Here is a 24,241-nt window from a genome sequence, read left to right on the forward strand (position 1 = left end):
CTCATTACACTATTGAACATTTTTGTATGTCACATTATTACAGTGGGTCTCTAGTTCATTAAATGATCCCTTTTTAACACAGTGGATGTATCATTTGCATAAAGAACTATTTTGGAATCCTGAGTGTAATATACACTCCTGGAAATTGAAATAAGAACACCGTGAATTCATTGTCCCAGGAAGGGGAAACTTTATTGACACTTTCCTGGGGTCAGATACATCACATGATCACACTGACAGAACCACAGGCACATAGACACAGGCAACAGAGCATGCACAATGTCGGCACTAGTACAGCGTATATCCACCTTTCGCAGCAATGCAGGCTGCTATTCTCCCATGGAGACGATCGTAGAGATGCTGGATGTAGTCCTGTGGAATGGCTTGCCATGCCATTTCCACCTGGCACCTCAGTTGTACCAGCGTTCGTGCTGGACTTGCAGACCACATGAGACGACGCTTCATCCAGTCCCAAACATGCTCAATGGGGGACAGATCCGGAGATCTTGCTGGCCAGGGTAGTTGACTTACACCTTCTAGAGCACGTTGGGTGGCACGGGATAGATGCAGACGTGCATTGTCCTATTGGAACAGCAAGTTCCTTTGCCGGTCTAGGAATGGTAGAACGATGGGTTCGATGACGGTTTGGATGTACCGTGCACTATTCAGTGTCCCCTCGACGATCACCAGAGGTGTACAGCCAGTGTAGGAGATCGCTCCCCACACCATGATGCCGGGTGTTGGCCCTGTGTGCCTCGGTCGTATGCAGTCCTGATTGTGGCGCTCACCTGCACGGCGCCAAACACGCACACGACCATCATTGGCACCAAGGCAGAAGTGACTCTCATCGCTGAAGACGACACGTCTCCATTCGTCCCTCCATTCACGCCTGTCACGACACCACTGGAGGCGGGGTGCACGATGTTAGGGCGTGAGTGGAAGACGGCCTAATGGTGTGCGGGACCGTAGCCCAGCTTCATGGAGACGGTTGCGAATGGTCCTCGCCGATACCCCAGGAGCAACAGTGTCCCTAATTTGCTGGGAAGTGGCGGTGCGGTCCCCTACGGCACTGCATAGAATCCTACGGTCTTGGCGTGCATCCGTGCGTCGCTGCGGTCCGGTCCCAGGTCGACGGGCACGTGCACCTTCCGCCGACCACTGGCGACAACATCAAGGTACTGTGGAGACCTCACGCCCCATGTGTTGAGCAATTCGGCGGTACGTCCACCCGGCCTCCCGCATGCCCACTATACGCCCTTGCTCAAAGTCCGTCAACTGCACATACGGTTCACATCCACACTGTCACGGCACACTACCAGTGTTAAAGACTGCGATGGAGCTCCGTATGCCATGGCAAACTGGCTGACACTGACGGCGGCGGTGCACAAATGCTGTGCAGCTAGCGCCATTCGACGGTCAACACCGCAGTGTCCGGAGCAAGTATGGTGGGTCTGACACACCGGTGTCAGTGTGTTCTTTTTTCCATTTCCAGGAGTGTATTATGTCATTTATATAAATCAAAAACAGAAGAGGACCCAGTACTGAGACCTGGGGCACTCCATATTTTATATTAGTGATTTTGTATTTGTGAACACCAATTTCAGGTTTAAGTAGTACAAACAGTTATCAGTTACTGAAGTAAGGTTTTATTAGAGGATGAATAGTGCCTCTGATGCCAATGTTCCATAGCTTTTTTAATAGAATTGTGGCATTCACACAATCAAAAGCTTTCTCAAGATCGTGGTATATACCAGCAACATATTGCATGTTCTCGATGCCAGTTATTATCTCTTCAATTAACTGAGCAGCTGCTGTGCTTGTTGATCTGCATTTCAAGAAACCATTTTGATTTTCAAACATTAGCTTGTTCATCTGGAGAAAGTTTATAATTCTGCTGTATATGACTTCTTCAACTGCACATAATGGTGGTTCACAGAGTACAGATGTAGAATGCAGTCCACACATAACATTAGGCCCATAGCATAGCTCTTGTCAGCTGACAAAATTACAGTTTCTTTGTTCTCAACGTAGATTTCTCAGTGCTACCTGAAGGAGACATGAACATAAACATCCTGTCTGATCACTTGCATCCCTTTATGTCCATTGTGCATTCCGACACATTCGGGCAATTCCAGCAGAACAGTGCATGGCAGAGAGTGCATCTTATTGTAACAGTTATTAGGGTTTCCCCCAATTCCATTCACATAAAGAAACTGGGGAAAAATGATTTGTTTAAATGCATATGTGATGTGCATTTATATGGTAGGGATATATATATGGGATTGTAGTATATTCGTAGTCATCATTTTAAGCTTGTTTTTGAAACTTTGTCAGTAGACTTCCTCAGGATAAATTGTGTCTATCTTTGAGAGTCTGCCAGCTCAGTTCTTCCAACATCTCAGTGACATTCTCCTGTGGGTCAAACGGACCTGTGACCATACATGCTGCCCTTCTCTGTGTAGTTCAATATCTCCTGCTAGTCCCATTTGGTATGGGTCCAAAAAACTTGAGCAATATTCTAGAATGGGTTAAGTGAGTGATTTGTAAGCAATCTCGTTTGTAGACCGATTGCATTCTGAAGTTTGCTACTTTCTTTACCCACAACTGAACCTATGTGATTATTCCACTTCATGTCCATACTAAGTGTTACATCCAATTATTTGTATGAGTTTACAGATTCCAACTATGACTCTCTAATATTATAGTAGGCTACCATATCTTTGGTTCTGTGTATTACACAATTTTACATTTCTGAGCATTTAAAGCAAGCTGCCAATCATTGCACCACTTTGAAATTCTATCAAGATCTGACTGAAGCTTGATTCAGATTGTACTGCAAATAACTGAATAATCTGTGAGAAGTCTGGGTTTACTATTAATTTTGTTTGTAAAATCATTAATATACAACATGAACAGCAAGGAACCCAACACGCTTCCCTGGGGTACACCCAAAGTTACTTCTACATCTTTCATTGATTCTCCATCCAAGATAGCATGCTGTGTCCTCCCTATCAAGAAATCTTCTATCCAATCATATATTTCACCTAATACCCCATATGAGAATACTTTTGGTAATAAGTAGAGGTGTGGTACTGAGTGAAATGCTTTTCAGAAATCAAGAAATACTGCATCTACCAGACTGTCTTGTTCCATGGCTTTAAGCATCTCGTGTGAGGAAGTTGGGTTTCACTTGATCTTGCTATGTTTTCGAAATCCATGGTCTTTGGCATGAAGGAGGTGGATCTGTTTGAGATACCTCATTATGTTTTAGCTCAGAATATGTTCTAAGTTTCTGCATCAAATGAGTGTCAAAGATATTGGATCACAGTGTCGTAGGTCACATCTGGTACCCTTCTCATAAGCAGGTATGACCTGTTTTGTTCCTCCAACTACTGGCTACAGCTTTATGTTCAAGGAATCTACTGTAGATTATAGTTAACATAGGTGACAACTCAGCTGTGAACTGGGTGTAGAATACGATAGGAATACTATCGGTCCCTGGGTCTTTGTTCAGTTTTAAAAATTTTAGGTGTTTCTCAACGCCACTGCAACTAATATCTCTTTCACTCACTTTTCAGTGGTAGGAGAATTAAGTTGGGGCAATGCTACTGACTTCTCCTTTGTAAGGTGCCACTAACTGCCTTTACATATGACCAGAATAACAATAAGAAGATTTTCAATTTTTCGAATGATTTTGTCTGAAGATGGATGTTGATCCTATGAATAAAACTGAGAGGAAGATGATGACTTCAGTGAGTCAGGTTTGCAACACTTTGCAACACTTTCAAGTAAAGGTCCTAGAATCTACAAAATTCAAACAAACATGTTTCTATTGGTATGTGGATGACACGTTTAAGTCAAACCACATGGAACCAAAAAATTTCAAGAGTTCCTGGAATTCTGTTGATTGTAATATGAAATTCGTGATTGAACTTGCAAAACAAGACCAACTATCTTTCTCAAATTTATTAGTCACGAGAGGAACATACAGATCATTGACTCCCAGTGTACGTAAAAAATGTATGCACAGTGACCTCAGTCTCCATGCCTCGAGCCATCACCATTTGTCACAAAGAAATTTGGTTCTAAAGACTCTGGTCCATAGAGTTCACACAACCTTAGGCAATGAAAGCTTCACCAAAGAATTGGTAGATCTATATATAGAAGAATGGGTACTCAGCTGAGTGGTCATTGCAGTAAAAAATCAAGAAAGAGGTGGGACTGAGATAGAAAAAAGAAGCCTTACATGAGGAAACTTCAGTAGCAACCTACAGATATATGGAATCTTCTGTATTTCACTTCTGTCAACAAAGATGAAGAGTTGCTTTCATAATTGAAAGATGATCTAGGTCTCTGAAAGCTGATTGTGTATGGGGGCAGATTATCAGAACATTCAAGGAGAGGTGCAAGTAACTTCAGTGACACATGTGATTAAAACAACCATGCAAATAAGCCATCACCAAATGTTCCCTTGAATATCATCATATGAAGACCTCATGATTCATCTCTCCAACAGAGCAGGGAAATGCTGAGAGAAAGTGTCTGACATGGAATGTTAGCATGGCATCTGAAAAACAAGAAAGTATTAAAAGGCATAGTGGGCACCAGGAGTCGAACTTTCAGTCAGCTTTAAATAGTGGTGGGAGACCAACAATAGATCACAGTCTGACTGGAGTCCAGGCAGCAAGTACACAGAAAATCATAACTCTGAGCACATGAAGAGGACAACTGGATCCAACTGGATCATTCATCAAAGTATTGTGTGAAACTGAACACTCAGAAGTACATCATTAATGGTGTAGAGTGGAGTGGCAAGAGTATGCTTACAAGTTCCTGGCTACCTGCTCCCCCCCCCCCCCCCTACACACACAAAAAAATTGAGATCTTAGCTCAGGTATGAAAAGTCCTTTCTTTTTCAGGGAGGCGTAATTTCATTAAATTCTCTTTCTTGCTCCTCTTTGGTCCTCCTCCCTGTCCTCGTCCTTGTGCTGCCTCACCTGCTTTCCCTCTTTTCTTTTCCTACCTCATCACAACTGTTTTCATGATACTGGACTCGCTCAGTAAACTTGCACTTTTTAATCAATAACTATGTATCTGTCAACACTTCTACCTTGAGATTGTGTTTCAAAGTGCAAAGCTCCAGTTATCTCCATCTACTGGCACTGTTTGGAAGCTACAGCAATATCTGTTTATTATTAATTATATTAGCTACCAAACACAAATCCTTCAAAACAACTGGAGAAGTCTTAACTTATGTTGTAGACATTTTAAGCCAGTACAACCATAAATGGAGGTTACAACCTAACTCAGAAAAAACAGAAGTTGCATGCACTCATCAGTCCAATAGATTGGATTTATGTCTGTTTCAAAGAAGAGAAACTTCATCTCAATGTGCATCCAAAATACCTTGGGATCACTTTCTTTTAAGGTGCATATGATATGGACATCTGCCAAGCTCAAAAACACAAACAACAATCTCCATAAGCTTTGTGGCACTAGCTGTGACTGTCAGCAGACACTGTTCCAGTATCAGCCTTCAGATTGATGTACTCAACAGGAGAGTACTGTTTGTCAGTCTTGTTTAACGGTCCATATGTGAATACGAATATAAATACATCCACATTGTTGGTGGGTCAGTAAGCTCTGCTCCCACATCTGGTTACCTATCTCGAGGCACATTCCCCCTCCTGATATGAGGCAGAAGAAGATGCTACTACATCAATACCATAAGATACTAGATAGTCCTGAGCTTCCAATATTGAACAATGTGGTCCCTGTAGAGCAAAAAAGATTAAGATCAAGACATCTCATTCTTATCACAGTCAGAATTCTTACTGAAAATAAATTCAGTTTCATTGATGAATGGAAATGCTGTTGGCACCTAAACTGTCCTCCACAATGCCTGAAATTGCTCTGCATCCAGACTATTTGGACTACACTGAATCACATCCGAACAGGCCTTGGAAAATCTGCAGACAATCTCCACAAGTGGGGCAAATTGTCATCATCATCTTGTGACTGTGATGTGGAATGACAGACAGTTGCTCATGTTGTATCTACATGTCCCACATGTGCATTCAAGGCCTCTTTCAAATATTTCCTGATAGTGACAAGTGGTGAGATAAACTGTATAGAAGACTTCAATATTCACCTGTAGCTATTGTCATTTGTGTTATATTATACTGGATTGCTGTGTTGAAATGTTGATATGTAGTAGTTTAGTAATCTTTGTAGATGTCTAGATAAAAAAATCTACTCACCAAGTGGTGGCAGAACACACACATGAAAGACTGTTGTGATTGGCAAGCTTTCAGAGCCAGTGGCTCCTTCTTCAGGCAGAAGGGTTGAAGGGGAAGGAAGAAGAGTGAAGGCAAACGACTGGAGAGGTCTAGGAAAAGGGGTAGATTTCAGGAAAGTCACCCAGAACTGCGGGTCAGAGGAAACTCGCCATACAGGATGAGAAGGAAAGCCTGATTGTTGGGGACTGCAGCAGATGAGATTTGAAAACCTGATAGCTTGAAGGTGGAAGACAGGGTAATGTGCAAGACAGAGATTACTGCTAAAACATTGTGCATGAGTTAATATGAGTGAAAAGCTAAGTACATTGTACATAACAGAGGTGAGAGGGGATGGTGAAAAATAGATGGGAAAGACAATTGAAGATGTAGAAAACTAAGACAGAGTGAAATAGAAGGTAGTTACAGTGAAAAAAGGCTGAGATGTAAGAAATTAAAACAAATTGAGGCCACGTGGTTGGTGAGAACCAACCACCTGCAGAGTTCTCAGACACTGATGTCTGGGGGAAGAACCCAGATGGCACATGTGGTAAAACAGTACTCCGCAGGTGGGAGCTAGCACTACAACTTGTCCTTGGTTCTCACCATCCACTTGGCCTGAATTTACATTAAGTTCTTCTGTGTCAGCTTTTCTTCACTGTAACTACTCTCTGTTTCACTCCGTTTTAGTTTTCTATATCTTTCATAGTCTTCACAATATGTTTTTCGCCACCCACCTCCATTGTGTACAGTGCTCTTAGTGTTTCACTCTTATTAACCCATGCACAATGTTTTAGTAGTAATCCCTGTCTTGCATGTTACCATGTCTTCCACCTTTAGGCTTTCAGGTTTTCAAAATCTCATCCGCTGCAGTCCCCAACAATCAGTTTTTCCTTCTCATCCTCTTCAGTAAGTTTCCCAGAGCTGTGGTTCTGGGAGACTTTCCCAAAATCTACCCCTTTTCCTAGTCCTCTCCAGTCCTTTTCCTTCACTTTTCTTGCTTTCTCTTCAACTCTTCTGCCTGAAGAAGGAGCCACTGGCTCTGAAAGCTTGTCAATTACAACAGTCTATCAAGTGTGTGTTCTGATGCTGCATGGTGAATTCACGTTTTTATCTAGCCAATTAAATAATTTTATCAATAATTGTCTTTTTTCATTGTATATGTAGTAATTGTATATGCTGTAATTCAGAAACTCTTATTTATATGTTAGAATAAATAAATAAACAGTTGATAATACAGGAATAAATGAACTTCTTTTTCCAGATCTTTGTATTGCCGTGTATTTGTCAGCCTCCTGAACTTAAATTTGTGCTTAGTGTCCATGAGAATCCTTCTGCTTCGCAATAAGTGAAAGTAAAGGATGTTTATGAAAATAATCAAAATCTTGCAATAGCAAAGATCTGAAAGGAACTTTCCTTGTTGTTTTAGTTTTGGGGAAAAGGTGTTTCATGATGCAAAAGTTAACCTGACTGCTCTGTTGCAAGAAGATTTACGCTGTGGTGGACTGGTGCTTGCAACAAACCTCACATTGAACACCCTTATTGAATTAACTGCTGACTGCATGTTACAGAAATGTAGTTTCCGGTAAGTTATATCTCATTAAAATACATGATTTGTACCTTTCCTAGCAATATTCTTGTTCATCCCTCCTCCACCCCTGATCCCAAGGCACCCAACCCCTTGCCTCATGGCTCATATCCCTGTAACAGACCTAGGTGCAAGACTTGTCCCACACGTCCTCCCACCACCACCTACTCCAGTCCAGTCCAGTCCCTGTGAAAGCAGTCATGTAATCTACAAACTGAGCTACAACCACTACGCTATGTTCTACATCTGCATGATAACCATTAAGCTGGAGGGCTTCACTTCAGTGACTGCTTCACAGCCTGTGCCATCCAGATCCTTCCTGCCAATACCTGCTTTTCTGAACTGCACAGATGGGAACTCTCCCTGTAACATATCCTACATTCCCATACCGCCCTGGACTCAACCTTCTCTAGACCCTGTTCTTCACCTACCTATCCCCTTCCCTGTTTCAACTGTAGCAATACACAGCCTTCTATTCCACCAACACTCCCACTACTCTCTCTTTTCTTCCCTCCTCTACTTTACTTCTTTTCTGCTCTCCTCACCGTCCCCCTCCCCCACCTCTCCTCAAACCTCCTGATTGCACCTAGCAGCCCTACCCTGCTCCAGTCACGTTCCTGCATGCACTACACCCTCCCACTCCCTGCCCCAATCTGCTCCTTAGCCCCACCTCCTAGAGACAGTGATTGTGTGTGTGTGTGTGTGTGTGTGTGTGTGTGTGTGTGTGTGTGTAGGAGAGAGAGAGAGAGAGAGAGAGAGAGAGAGAGAGAGAGAGAGAGAGAGACAGGCAGAGAGAGGTGTGCTTGCATAAATGTGTTTTTTCTACATTAGAAGAAGGCCTGTTGGCCAAAAGATCACGTGCATAGCACTCTTTTTGTTGTGTCTGTATGCAATTCCACATCTGCTCTGTATGATGAGTAGCAATCTGTTCTTTTCATTATACTATCATTATTCTATACTGGATTTTCCATCGTTTGAGTGATTATTTGAGTTTTTGAATGGCATTTGCAGTTCCTTTTGCCTGGTCACTTGGTGGAGGTCACACTATAACTTTGGTTACAAAACATAAGCACATTTTCAGGTTATGAACTTTTCTTTTCTTCACAATTTTTACATTCTTTGCACTATTTGCTGTGGAGCACTCCCTCACTAGCTGTAGACATTTTACTAAGAACTATGATTTAAAGTCATAACTAACTGTCAGAGAGTGAGGTCACAAGTTTTGGTACTAGGCTACAGTGCACAGTTTGTCAAGGAACTTTAACTCTTTAGGTATGTACAGGATCCAAAAATAGTTATTTTGCTGGAATCATTGTATTTTATTAAGTGGTTAAGGTCAGATATCAATCCTGTTGCGGTGCAGTCAACCTTGTAGTGGCCTATGATGGACATGTCTTGTGTGTCCATTCCCAAAGATGACACAGCTGCCTATACAGATGTTGGTATTCAATGTGCTTCAAGGTGTCTGAGGATTCTTCTCTGCAAAACAGGGTTGACAAAATGTCTCTGTAACCTTTTTGTTGTAACCTTCACTGAGAAACCAAACTCTTTTTCACACTGACAGTGCAGACAGGACTGAGATGTTATTGGTTGTGTATAAAGTGTTGATTCTTACTTTCTTCGAATCATAAGTCTAGTTACAGGAGAGAGGACTTCATTCCTATACAGATATCACAATTCAGGTGTGTGAGGGAATATTGATTCAATCACTCTTTGGCTCCACTCAGATTGCAAATAGTGTGTACAATTGTATTCTTGCTATTAAAAATCAATTTTTTCCTTGTGGAAGATCCTCTCCTACTGAAGGTCAAAGAACAGTATCATCCTCTTCTATATCAAAGCTGGAATTTTCTTAAACCTATTACACAATAATTTGTAAGTTGTCAAATCATCATTGTCTTTTACAATTTCCAGCTCCTATACAGGTCTGTTTGAAACATAAGCCTGTCCATTGTCTTCAGTCTTTTTACCATCTCTCCTTCTCCTCTCTTCCACATGCAGTACTTCACCTCTTTTAGCCACATGTCTCTTGTTCTTCCTCTCTGTCTTTTTCCCTTCCCACTCACCTCACCTATCTTCCTGGGTATCCCCTTTTCCTCCAGCCACTTCACATATCTCTACCGTATTAGTCACAATTCTTCAGTCTTGTCCTGTAATGATTCCTCCTTCACTAATTCCCTGATCCTCTTATTCCTGCTCGGCATTGCCACTTCAGTATTATTTCTCAAGAGTTTCACATCACTAGCTTATATTTTGCTTCTCTCGCTTCCTTTCATTGCCTGGGTCTCCAAAGATCATTTCAGGATACAACCTTTTTGTTGTTTATAGTGACACCCTTGTTCCATATCATGCTTCTAATACTTTTCCTGAATGCTCCTCCTGATATCGCTCACCCATTTATTTATCTGTTATTAAGCTTCTCAGATACTTGAAGCTCTCTACCTTCTTTCTCATTTGTTCCCTATCAATTGTTATCCCAGTTTAAAAGATTACAACCTGATTTCTGCCATTTCTTCTCTGTCTGCCTTCTTGGTAGCACAATAGTTGGTAGTTGTGAAACTGATAATCCTAATGGATACTGGATGGTGTTGATACTGGATGTGTGATGATGTACAACAACACAGTTTTGGTTTCACTTTTTCACACATTTATTATTCATGATGTTCTGTTGCTGGAACAATGACCGGTTTCTTAACTTTGTAAGATGAATAGTGTACAAACCAGGCTGGATCTCACAGACAAGCAAGAATGCTATGGTAGAATCCATCAAATAAATTATAGCATTATTGAAGCACAGTTTTTTTAGATATGCTGTCCAAGAATCAACAATAGCCTTAACAAGTGTCCAAAACAAAATGATTAAGTGTGGCACAGAACAAATACTCATTCCAATAATAATGATGATCAAACCTTCCTTCCAACCACTATACAATTCAGTGAAAATATTCACAAACTTGAATTAAAGAACTTACTTTTACATTCTTAGACTCTGACATTACTGAATTTCCGAAGATATTGGTACAAGTATTTTGGTGGACAGGTTTCACATAGGTGTTGCTCGTTAACTCAGTTAGTCAGGGGCTGACTATTTTCACTGACATCCAACTATTTAAAGACTATCATAAGCACAATTTGTTATTTTGGAAACTACATAATCATTTGTAAAACAGCTAGGTTAAATTTTGCTACTCAAAATGGACTTTAAGTATTAACTATAATTTGTTTATGAAATATTCAGTAATGTGGCTGTTTTGACTGGAAGTAGTGGTCATGTGTACATGAGATGTGCTTGCTTGCATGAATGTTTGTATGTTTCTTATTTCCTTTCTGAAGAAGGCTTTTACTTAAATCTCAGTGTGCAACAGCTTGTTTGTTGTGCCTTTCTGCAATTCAAAGAGTCATCTTTATAAGGAATAGCACACCATCCTTTACACAATAGTGTTGAGTATCATTAATCCTATTTTTTCTGTTTGCATAGTCAATATTTTATAATATTAAAAAATCTCCAACACTTTTTCTTGTAGGGAAGGTGGACCAGAGGTGTGCCCACCAGACTATAAGGAAAGTGATGACCGAATCTTTTGGATATACTTCTTTCTGCGCTTTTTAGGAACTACAGCACTAACTGCTGGGGTCACTATGCTTGATCCTATTGCACTTACAATGATTCGAAAATATGGTGGACATTTTGGTAGAGAGCGGCTGTTTTCTACTCTGGGAATGGCCTTTTTTGCGCCTCTTGTTGGTCTATTCATAGATCAGAACAGCCAGTACCTGAGTAAGTCTGTGTTTTCGTCTTTTTAAATTTGTTGCTCTATTGGCTTTTCTTTGCTAGAAGTTTTAATGTGAAACAAGGGAATAAAAAACTTGTATCCAGAATATAGAAAGCTTTTGGTGTATCTTGTCTAACATACAAATGTGAACACTGAAATGGTCACTAGACTAATTTTAATCTAGTAGTATTAAGGGAGCAACCAATTCTCTTTTTCATAATTCTCTAATCTGTGAAATATACATTGTCTGACAAAAAAAGTGAAGCATGCAGAAGGTTGGATGTGAATGTTACTTTGTACACACACACACAGCACAGAGAGGCTGGGGGGGGGGGGGGGGGTTGTATGTAATTGATTAGAATTGCAATTTTCTGTGAAGGTAAAATAGCCAGTTAGAGCTCATTAGTGGTGTTCATGTTGGTGTTGTTACCAGGACTAAAAGAGCATATAAGGAACATGAAAGTATCTGATGTTGAGTGATTACTACGAATATAGAGATGCCATGTACTTTTATGGTAACTGCATTATCAGCAGTTGAGAGAGTTTGAAAGGGACCTTGTCTATGCCTTTGAAATTAAAGTTCTAGAGTCTCTAGATGATAAAATGCTGACAACATGATTACTTTGTGATTTATCACAAGCTTTTGATATTGTAAACCAATAAATAGTGTTACAGAAAGCTAACCTTATAGGAATAAATGATGTATCAGATAATGTTTACAGTCATACCTCACACATAGGAAGCAGGAAGTAGTATTACACTGTATAGATGATTTTAGTAATGGTGTGATTTCATCAGAACAGAGAAGCCTCAGATATGGAGTGCCACAAGGATCCATTATTGGTTTTTATTGTTCCTGATATTTATAAATGGATTACCACAGTGTATAAAATTACAGTGCAATTTTACCATTTTTGTAGATGAAACCAACATTATGACTCATGGTTGTACATGTGGAAATGTTTTGCAGAGTAAACTGGTCTCATCGCATAATAACCATTCACAAGAGCGTCAGCACATCAATTTTTGCCATACGTATTGTCTCCTGGAGTGGGAACTTAAACTATATGAAAGCAGCAGACTATATGTACTTCTCTAGTGACATGTTGAAGTATTTTATGGGGAAACCAATCTGTAGCATAGAAAATTTTTTGGCTAAAAAATGTGTTGTAAGAATAATGAGTTTTGTAGACTGTAGATACAGTTTTAGAAACCTTCTCAATTTATACTTTCGCTTATGTGTTTCATCAGCAAAAATACCGAGTTGTATAAAAGAAATGATGGGTATCATGTTTGCAATGCAAGGAGAAGGCATGATTCACACAGTGATTTTAAAAATTTGGCGATGGTCCAGAAAGATGTGTGGTAAACTGTCATAAAAGCTTATATGCTCTCCCACCTGAATGTAAGTTTGAGAACAAGCCCATATTTAGGTAGCTTCTGAGGCAATTTCTTTTCAAAACCTTATTTTGCAGCTGATTTCTTAGTCCCAATGAAAAACCCTCATGGAAAAATAAAATATATGTGTGATGTAATATTGAGCAGTTATACAGATACTCATTTTTTTTAGTTTTAACTTGCCATACCTAATTTTTGTATGATGCAAATGTGATCTAGTATTGCTCTTGTGTTTCCTGTAACATTACTACCCATGTATTGAGTTGTTCAGAAAGATCACACCCAAAATAATTGGTGCACTCTATATCCATGTGAGCTTATCTCAGATGTATTGATGGAGCGAGAATCAAATAAATAAATGAAATTATTATTCTCTACATGGGCAGCTGGTCAAATTGTGCAGTATCCAGATTTGTGGGTTTTTTGGATGTGACTGCATAGAAATGTTAGGACAGGCAAACTCATAATCAAGGATGAAATTTTCACTCTGCAGTGGAGCGTGCACTGATAATTGGCAGATTAAAGCTGTGTGCCGGACTGAGACTCAAAGTCAGGACCTTTGTCTTTTGCTCTGCTATCTGAGCTACCCAAGCACAACTCGCGACTCGTCCTCGCAGCTCCAGATTCCACCAGTACCTCGTCTCCTATCTTCCAAACTTCACAGAAGCTCTTCTGCGAACCTTGCACACAGTTTTAATCTGCCAGTATCAGCGAACGCTCCACTGTAGAGTGAAAATTTCATTCTGGAAACATGCATCTATGGCTAAGACATGTCTCTGCAATAACCTTTCTTCCAGGTGTGCTAGTTCTGCAAGGTTCATAGAAGAGCTTCTGTGAAGTTTGGAAGGTAGGAGATGAGATACTGGCAGAATTTGGAGCTGTGAGGATGGATCATGCGTCGTACTTGATTAGCTTGGACAGTAGAGCACTTGCCCATGAAAGGCAAAGGTCCTGAGTTAGAGTCTCAGTCTGGCACACAGCTTGAATCTGTCAGGAAGTTTCATAATCAAGCTTTTGCTCGACCCTATCTAATCACAAGAGAGGATCACTGTATGATTAACCAAGCACATTGTAACTCCTACATGTTCTCTTGCCAGCTGAGAACAAGTAGTGGACTACCTGTAGCCTTCTGTGTCATCTTACACCATTCACCAAAGGTTTGCATGTCTAGGGAATTACCATTCAATCCCTGAGGCTGCTGTTAACACCATGACATGAAGGGCTGTATTTATAATGGTATCGTGGTAGGGAAGTGTGGACCACTGATGAATGGTGTCACATTGTGTTGAGCAATGAATTGCATTTCTGAACTACTCTGGATAACCAATGTTGCCAAGTATGGCATTGTCCTGGGGAGACATCCCATTTCCCAGTGTTTTGGAGAGGCACAATGGTGTTATTCCTTGGGTCATGGTGTGTGGGCCCATTGGGTATAACACTGCAAACTTTGATGGCACAACAGAAGATAAAGGACATCCCAGATCCTCATGTGCTACCTCTCAGGCAAAGTTATCGTGGTTCCATTGCCATTTTTCACAGTGCTCATCCACACATGATACATGTTTCTATGAACTGTCCATGTAATGCTGACAAGGAAACTCGTCATCGCACCAGCCTCAGATTTAGTGGTGAGAGGGCCCATTGGACAGTCTGTCAAAAACTGAACACAGATTAAGTATAAAAACGGGAAGAAGGTGTTCTGGACTGTAAAAAATTAAAATAGAAACAGTGAATGGTCCAAGAACAAGAAGTGCAATATAGAGCAGGTCGGAAGACAAATGGTGTTGCGGTTAAGTGCTTACAGTGTTGGACTGCAAAATGGGTGAGCCATGTTCAAACCTCACTTCTGACACCCCCTCAGCCCCCCCACCCCTCCCCATAAAAACGAAAAAGAACTGTTCGCTTTATTCAAATTTGTGTCTGTCATGGTAGAATGTCTGTTTGCAACAGCGAGGTGTAAGGTAGGGCCCTATACTGACAGTTGATTCTGCACTACACTATTAGCAGCCAAAAGAAAGTGGCTTTCAAATGGAAACCACAAAAGTTTGATGACCAGGCGACAAGTCAACCGAATCGTCCACCAGAAAATACCTTTGGTGTGTCATACACAGCAGTGGTGACAGTATGTGTGCCATGAATTTTAAAATTTTCCCGGCAAATTGACTGTTCAAACAAATTTCGGGCTTGCAGCCAGTCATCATTCAATACTTCACACGATATTTCAACTGGGCACCTGCCAGTCATCGTCAGGTGAGCCGTCACAGACTGGTGAAAACGTCCTCCATTCCGCAATATATAGTGTACTGTAACTATTGTGCGCATGCATTGAAAACTTGATAGAAGAACCACACTGCTCGCTGGCAGTGCCCTCGCTGGTGGAATAGCAGAACTCAGTCGCCCTCTGTGTTACTGTTTGCCACGGCCGTCGACGCACTCTGTCGTATTTGATTTGAGCAAATCGTGGAGATGATGGGATTCTATGCACTGTCCAGCTGGTAGCCGCTGTCATGGTTTAACAGATTTTCTACCAGCCGTAATTCTACGGATTCTTTAATAATGGAGTCCCAGTTTCTACATCACCTCAACTCCATTCATAGCAACATCAGGTTCACCATGGAAATAGGGAAAGATGGTTGTTTGCCTTTCTTGGATGTCCGGGTTCGAAGGAAGAATGATGGTTCTCCAGGGCATTCAGTTTACCGGAAACCCACTCATACTGATTTTTACCTGCAAGCATCGAGTTGCCATCACCCATCACAAAACATGCATTTGCTTAAAACACTTGTTCATAGAGCTCATACTGTCTCAGATCTAGATAGCTTACCTCAAGAACTCGCCCATCTAAAGACAGTATTCAGTGAAAATGGGTATTCCATCTGGCAGATTAACAGGGCACTAACAGTTAAAACTAAGAAGCAGGAAGTGAATAAAGAGGAGAACATGCCGGATCAATCTTTAGCTTTTCTTCCTTTTGTTGGCGGCACTTCATTTAAAATAGCAAGAATCCTCCGAAAACTTCAGGTAAAAGTGGTTTTCCACCCACCATCAAAGATTGCAGACCTTGTGGGATCAGTTAAGGACAATCTGTTACTATGAAAGGCCGGAATTTACAAGATACTGTGCCAATGTGGTATGGCTTACATAGGTCAACCCACATGCGCCGTGAAAGAATGCTCCACTGAACGTCAACGTTACACCCGCCTTTTGCAGCCAAGCAAATCCGCTATTGATGAACATTGTATTTCTACTGGACATTCAATGGAGTATGAGAAAACAATGATTTTGTCCACAGCAACTTCTTTCTGGGACTCCATTATTAAAGAATCTGTAGAAATACAACTGGGGGAAAATCTGTTAAACCGTGACAGCGGCTACCAGCTGGACAGTGCATGGAATCCCATCATCTCCACAATTTGCTCAAATCAAAGATGACAGATTACGTTGACGGCCGTGGCAAACAGCAACGCAGAGGGCGACTGAGTTCCGCTATTCCACCAGCGGGCAGTGTGGTTCATCTATCAAGTTTTCGACACATGTGCACAATAGTTACAGTATGCTATTTATTGCGAAAAGGAGGATGTTTTCACCAGTCTGCGACGGCTCACCTGAAGATGACTGGCAGGTTCCGAGTTGAAATATTGTGCAAAGTATTGAACGATGACCGGCTGCAAGCCCAAAATTTGTTTGAACAGTATGTGTGTCATATGATAGAAATCTCTTATTGACGCACCTAACTTGTATGTCTGGAAAGTGAGTGAGACATGCCTCCTTGTCCAATATAGGTGGTTGTATGAATGTGAATGTGATCACTCCCAAGGAAATGATGGAAACATAATGTTTGTCACATAAACTGCAACAAATGGAGGCAGCAGGTTCTAATGATGTAGACGATAAGAAGCAGTGTGAAGTTGGATTGCAAAATTCCCACCTCTCTCCCATAGGTTGACTTACTTGGTATGTACAGCCGATCTTCTTCTCTTGTTTTCCAGCTACGTTGATCTCCAAAAACTTGTTCTCTGATGAGTACTGCTGGTTAACAGGAATTTGTAAGACTCTCTCTCTCTACTTTTGAAATAATTTAGTATTCGAACAATACTTTTAGTTCAGTCCTGGTATATTTCAACTTCCATAAACAACATATTCACCACTTCTCACATCAATATTCGAATGTCTACAAGTCAACCAATTTGTCTTGCATTAAACTCAATAAAATACATCTGCAATAAAGTTGGTTTAACAACTACATAATTTATGAACCCATCTTGCCCCTGGCGAGTACAATATGTGAAGTACTTAAGTCTATACTCAATAGTACATTTTTCTTTAACAATAGTCACAGGCACTAAAACAGCAAAGAATACTACATAATTACTTCTTGTTCTTCTAATATGGCTTCCAATATGGCTACAAGTTTCACAATCAGACAGTTTCTCTGTGCTCTGTGAAAACATATGTTCTTAACGTTTTTGAAGTTGCCTTCCGTTTAGGAAGTCTTGACTTTTGAATTCCTTTGTTGTAACATAATTCACACCTGTTTATTTGTTGTTTTCATTTCTGTGAGACGTCTGTGTGGTATCTCACCTGCTCTCACTATTCATCACAGTTACTTGCACTCACTATAATAAGTGCACAGTACGATAATTGCCAAGACTACAGAAAGAGAACAAACATTTCAGTGACCAGATGGACAGTTCATAATGTTGTGAAAATAAATAAAATAAATAGCAGAAGGGAGTTTTGAACATAGTTCACCCATGTGGCAGTCCAACACCATGACCCTTTATCCATGACACTGCTGCTGCTTATGGTTGCTTTTTATTGGACTTCTTTTCTTGAACTGTTCGCTGTTTGTATTCTCTCTCTCTCTCTCTCTCTCTCTCTTTATTTTTTTCAGGATTCAATGTACCTTTTTCCTGTTTTCAGCCTTGATCTGTGTTCGGTTTTTGATGGGCTATCCATTGGGTCATCTTACCATTAAGTCTGAGGGGTGGGGTGGATAGCGTGATTAGGAATTTCCCTTGTGAGATACTCCCATGGCCAGCAAGATCCCCAGATGTGTCCCAATGGACAGTGTGTGGCAACAGCTATAGCATCTACTCCATCCCACAACTAGTATCCAGGATATTGAGTTGGGAAAAGAAACAGCTTTTGGGAGGTGGGAAGTACTGGATGATTACTGTTTGTCAAAGAAATACTTTTAAACACTTTATTAGCAACTAGCAGACCAAGATAAATACAACATTCCTAAACTGTTACACTGTGATCTCCTACTTAACTGTTAGTGCTCATAAGTCCTAATGAAATTTAATTTGATGTACTGCAAAATGCTATAATACTTGACCATGAAGACTGCATGAGAAACTACTAAAGCTCACTTCAAGCTGTCTGTCCACAAATGCAGTGACATTAAACTAACAAAATTCAAAAACATAAAACGCATTTCATAATAAAAAATGTATTAAACTGATTTATCCACCATTAAAAAAAAAAAATCCTAGGTGAAATTTTCTTTGAACAAATGTGCTTAAAACAAAAAAAATATCTTTTCAATAAGTACTTTTGTTATTAAGAGACTTATGCTCAATGACAGTTTTCATATATATATACATTCTGCCTGTGGTGTTAACCTATACAATAAAAAATTAAGCTTACTTGTTAATATCTATGCTCTCGTTTTGACTGGTCAGGTTTCCAACAGTCCTTTTATCGTCTCTCTGTTGTCTTAACATTCATGAGATGTTTTAGTTAACAAGATCCAAAACTCAGGGCATTCGTTTCACTACCAGTTTTAATTATAATAATTATTATTGGAACAAGTGCACTAATTCTGAGGCAGATAGGTCACACTTGAACAGAAACATGACCAAAATACTATTCAGTTATGTTCTTGAATGTAAGTACTTTCTATTTTTGTGACATAACATTAATACCCTAGCTTTAAATTTTCGCATCACCTTGTGAAGATTCCGAAGATTAAAGTACCTTATACTTATGCAACATAGTCGGTCACCAGCTCCAATGTTCATCATTTATGGTGGATGAAATACTGGCTGTCTTGATTCCAGTCGCAGAATTCACGCTACCCTGTGCACCAAGGGATGGCTAATCTTGTAGCGGCATGCTCTCTGTTGGTTACTGCAATTACTACCAGCAGAACTTCACTTCTTACTGACTACCCATCTCTCTGTCTCACTCTGTAACTTCTCCATCCTACCTTTCATCTCTTTTTGATAACAGCTGAATGATAGCTTGGTCATAACGTAGCGCAATCAACAATGTGACATGGCTCAGATATAAACAATCAGTTACAACAGTTGTGGGTCAGTTTTCCTCAGGAGAGGGTACAACTGCTCAGTGATACCCTTCCCAATCAAATCAGATCATATATCTAGGCCAGAAGAGGTGCAACTTCAAACTGATAAGTGGGCACATACTGCCAAGCTTTTTCTAGCCCAGTAAGTCAACCATAGCCAAGCATTGTATCTCCACAGGACATTCTGTGGATTACTCTGCCATGAAAATCTTGGCCTCAGTGAGATCCTTCTGGGATTCAATTACGAGGGTAAGTCAATCATTATCTGAAGTTTAGTTATATTTTTGTTTATTTTGGTAGTACTGTTGTTTTATGTTGATGACACATGTTTTGTTTATTTGTTGTTATATCTTTGCAATTTTCAAGCTGCTAGGTTAGTTTCGTTATTGCTGCCATGCTGTTAATCAATGGTGCTCCACTGTATTTGCACCGAAGAAAAGCAACGTTCAGTGATCCGTTTTTTTGTGGTCAGAAGGCATATCAGGAGCCAAAATTCATCAAAGACTTTCGGTACAATGCGGGAACAGTATTTTGCCACTACAGTGTGTCTACGAATGGAATGAAAAATTGCAAAATGGTTACACAATTGTTATGCACAATGAAGGAGATGGACAACCATTTACTGCCACAAATGAAGAAACCATTGAGTGTTCACGTTATGTGATTCTCTTAGACAGACGATTAACTATTGATGAAGTGGCACATTGTCTCCAAATTAGTCACAGTTCTGCCTGCGAAATCATCCACAAAGTTTCACAAAGTTTGTGCAAGATGGGTCTCAAAATAACTCACACAGTTGCATAAAGAAATGCACTTGGACATCTGCAAAAAACATTTGGATCGCTATGGTAATGAAGGGACAACTTCTTAGACAGAATCATTACTGGGGACAAAACATGGATCCATCATTATGCCGTGCAAAAAAAGTTTAAGACCCAACTGTCTACTGGAAAACTGATGCTTACAGTTTTTTGGGATGCACAAAGTCCAGTACTGAAACATTATGGGGAAAGGGGCACAACTATAAACAGTGTATGTTACAGTGAGATGCTTACTGCCGGGCTAAAGCCTGCAATTCAAAACAAACACCGACAATTGCTGTCAAAAGGTGTTGTGTTGTTGCATGACAATGCCTGTCCCTATATTGCCGTGCACACTGCTGAAGTGCTCCAGAAACTCAAATATGAAGTACTGGATCATCCTCCATATAGTCCAGATCTTGATCTTGCCCCTTCCGATTATCACTTGTTTGGTCTGCTCAAACAGGCGTTAAGGGGCCATCAGTTTGCCTCAGACGATGCAGTGAAAGATGTGGTGCATTCCTGGCTCGTAGCTGAACTGAGGACCTTGTTTTATGAGGGCATCAGGAAGCTTGTACAACAATGGACCAAGTATGTTGAAATGCAAGGAGACTGTGTTGAAAAGTGGTGTTCATGTAAGTTTCCTATTCGATTACAATAAAATTTTTTAACTACTTTGCAGATAATTATTGACTTACCATTGTATTAGGGAGTGGAAATACTTTTAGAGCAAGACCTTATTAATCATAATGGTGCCTTTCAACAGGATAAGGTGAGGAATCCGGTGTTACCTTTAATGTCTTCAGAAAGAAAACATTTTATGATCAATGACACGTGTAGTGACATCTAATTTTATTCATTTTGACATCTGCATTTTAACTCCATGAGTGCTCATTCTCTAAAGAGAGCATGCATGTGGTATCTCGTTATGCATGTGCTTGCGCGCCATAGCTGGAGCAATATTCAAAGAGGGTGCACAACTTGACAGAGATCGCTAATGTAGCTGTTGTCTTTACACATGCATCTTCATGGCATATTTTTGTACAAAGGTAGCAATGTGAATTAGCAATCTCCAATGCAAATCATCTGAAGATGGTTGAATGGTTGTCAGCTGAAATATTGTGGCAAGAAGTTAACATTATCCGGCTCCAATCCTGACACTTGATGGAAGTTCTTTCTAGTTTGTGAGGGTCCAGTAAAGTGATTAATTTAGTGGCTGTACTGAGAGATTTTCATGGAGAACTAGAAAGAAGAAGAAAGATTACTGTTTAACATTCAGTTGGTGATGAGAACATTAGAGGCGAAACAGAAACTTGGACCTGATAAAGATAGAAAATGAAATCAACCATATCCTTTTCACAGGGGCCATCTCAGCATCTTCCTTAAGTGATTTATTGAAGTCACGCATAATCTAAACCCAGATGGGTGAGTCCAGTATCTTACCACTACACCACCTTGCTTGGTAGGAGAGCTAGAGTTTCCAGTTAAGTATTTTCCAAAAGTATCATTTATTTGTACATAAACAGTTAAAGGACACCCATAAGTATTAACAAAATAAGTATTTTTATTTGTAAAGAAAGCAGAAGCAAATTCGAGAATAAGAGCCCATCAGATCACAATACAAAAGGGTGAAGTTACGCTCATGAGAGCTGAGTGATATACATTACTTGCTTAGGGTGCCTAAGATCCTACAGCCACCTCTGAGAACAAGACGGAGATATGGTCAAGCATACTGTAATAACATTAAATACCCTCCTGTGCCACTGTATAGCTGATTTTTTAATCTAACAAATATTTTAATAAAAGGGTAAATTGCTAATTATCACTTGGGGGAGATGTTGGGTGACACACACAAACAGTGAAAAAATGACTGCTAGATGTTATGAGCTATGGGGATGAGTCCTTCATCAGACAAAGACAAAACAAAATACACACACACACTTGCCACGAAACAGTGAAAAAATAACTGCTAGATGTTATTAGCTATGGGGATGAGTCCTTCATCAGACAAAGACAAAACAAAATACACACACACACACACACACACACACACACACACACACACACTTGTCCACTGTTGTTTCTGTGCACTAATGCCGGATTGTGACTGCATCGGAGGTCAGCAGCAGCCGTTGGTGGGGTGGGTAGTCTGAATACAAATCAGAAGTATGGTAAATGTCTATTTTTTTTTGGGGGGGGGGGGATGGGTAGGAGGATAAAGGTGGAGGAAGGTGCTTGTGATATGTGTGGGAATGTGCAAGGATGCGGTGGGAATAGGATAGTTGGCTGCTAGGTGCAGTAATGGGAAGCTGCACTGAGGGAAAGAGGGGTGAGTGAGAGGGGGATGGGGTGATGGAGAGAGGAGAGAAGTAGAGAAAGAAAAGGAAACTGCAGGTGTGGGAGAGGGGGAAAAGGAGAGATGAGAGAAGTAGAGAAGAGAAAGGACAATGCAGATGTGCTGGTGAGATGCAAGGGATATGTGAGGCTGGAATAGTAAGAAGGAAGGGAACAGGAAATTGGAGGACAGGGACTAGTGAAGGTTGAGGCAGTTGTTTGAGGTACTTTATTACTAAATTCTTTTGATCTATATTCTTTCCCCTTTCACGAAATGAGATACCTATAGGTCAACAAAATTCCTTCACCTTTTTTGTCTAGCTATTGATCTGACAGTAATATTTATTTGTGTTTTTAGCTTCTTTATGCTACAAATTCACTTGAAAACTTATCTAGTTTCGTTGTGTGTGTGTGTGTGTGTGTGTGTGTGTGTGTGTGTGTGTGTGTGTGTGTGTGTGTGAGAGAGAGAGAGAGAGAGAGAGAGAGAGAGAGGAAAGGTTACAAAAATTAAAAGCTTATCTCCACTCATTTGAAAATGTGTTTTCTTTTCAGTTTTTATTAGGTGCACTATTACCTTTTTTAATTTTAAATGTGTTCTTTTTCTTGTGCGCATTGTAAAATAAGTATTAGCAGCCATACAGCTAAATGCATTGCCAAATGCAGTGTATGAAACTATGCACAGCATCTTGATTTTTGTTCTTTCATGCCACACAGGTTACACAGACTACTCTGCTGCATTCTATACGTATGATATACTACTTGCCATATCTGCAGTGGCCATTGCTCTCTTGCCACTTGGTGTGCAGCTGCCGGCAGACAACATCATGCGGGATTTAATGCACATTGTGCGGTTACCCCATGTTATAATATTCATATTTTTCCTTTTTTTCCTTGGGAACTTTTGGGGTTTCATTGAGTCATTTCTTTTCCTCTACCTCAAGGAACTTGGTGCATCAAATTATCTTCTCGGTAAGTAGTTTCTGTCATCATCATCATTACTGCTTTTATAAATATTGTAATTATTCTTGTTGTTGTTGGTATAATAATTAATTACTGTTGCATTTGTTTTATTATTTATTGCTTTTGAGTATCATCTAACAGACTATTATGCCTTGTGGTATGAGGAGAGTCAACACAATTATAGAAGATGTGATGACTATTTACGTGTTTCATTGTGACCAACAGAATAAAGAACATAAAGTTTTATTTTGCAAAAACAAGCACTAATATTATGATGATCTTCCAGCCTTTTGTGGCAGGTTGAACCAGTATAAGATTCTCATGTTTCAAGTTGGCTTAATTTGCCGAAATGAAGCAATGATTGTCACTCCCACCATCTTATGATGAAGTGTCAAAACAGTGTTTTGTTAACCTTTGTATGTGTTATGATGTGGGTTAGTCTGCCTCCTCCCACTGCAGGATGGTGGGTTGGAGTGGAAATGGGGTCTGCTCAAGTTCCAATGCAGTCAGGCTACACCTCGCATGCTATTTGAATGTCTCTCAGCTGGGAGCACTCACAGTGTATGGTGACCAGTGATGCATTCCATACGGAGCTCATTTCGTGGCTACTATATCTGTTTATGAAGCCAGTGTTTGTCCTAGTTTTGATGACTTATTTTGTTGTGCTGTCTCAAGTACCTGTGAAAAATTCATTAGAATTGGTGGAGCAAGAATTAGGTTATAGACAAAGAGACTTTTCCAACAGCCACTCACTACCAATTACTTCCAGTGCAAAGAGCATTATAGAAGCAGTTGGGCTC

General features: G+C 40.3%; 1 protein-coding gene and 1 long non-coding RNA gene across 5 annotated transcripts in view; both read left to right on the top strand.

Annotated features, from left to right (window-relative positions):
• LOC126282133 (uncharacterized) overlaps positions 1 to 24,241 on the top strand; it is a 189,208-nt gene that overhangs the window by 121,697 nt on the left and 43,270 nt on the right. The window lies entirely within an intron of this gene.
• LOC126282131 (uncharacterized) overlaps positions 1 to 24,241 on the top strand; it is a 590,112-nt gene that overhangs the window by 65,663 nt on the left and 500,208 nt on the right. For all 3 annotated transcript variants that reach the window (XR_007551333.1, XM_049981617.1, XM_049981606.1), the window contains exons 7-9: positions 7,705 to 7,860; positions 11,388 to 11,641; positions 23,196 to 23,450. Coding sequence is in view for 2 of the 3 variants with exons in the window: in XM_049981617.1 (XP_049837574.1) it covers positions 7,705 to 7,860; positions 11,388 to 11,641; positions 23,196 to 23,450 (665 nt within the window). In the remaining variant the exon portion in view is untranslated. The remainder of the gene's footprint in view (positions 1 to 7,704; positions 7,861 to 11,387; positions 11,642 to 23,195; positions 23,451 to 24,241) is intronic.

This window comes from Schistocerca gregaria, chromosome 1, assembly GCF_023897955.1.
Source record: "Schistocerca gregaria isolate iqSchGreg1 chromosome 1, iqSchGreg1.2, whole genome shotgun sequence".
Lineage (NCBI taxonomy): Eukaryota > Metazoa > Arthropoda > Insecta > Orthoptera > Acrididae > Schistocerca > Schistocerca gregaria.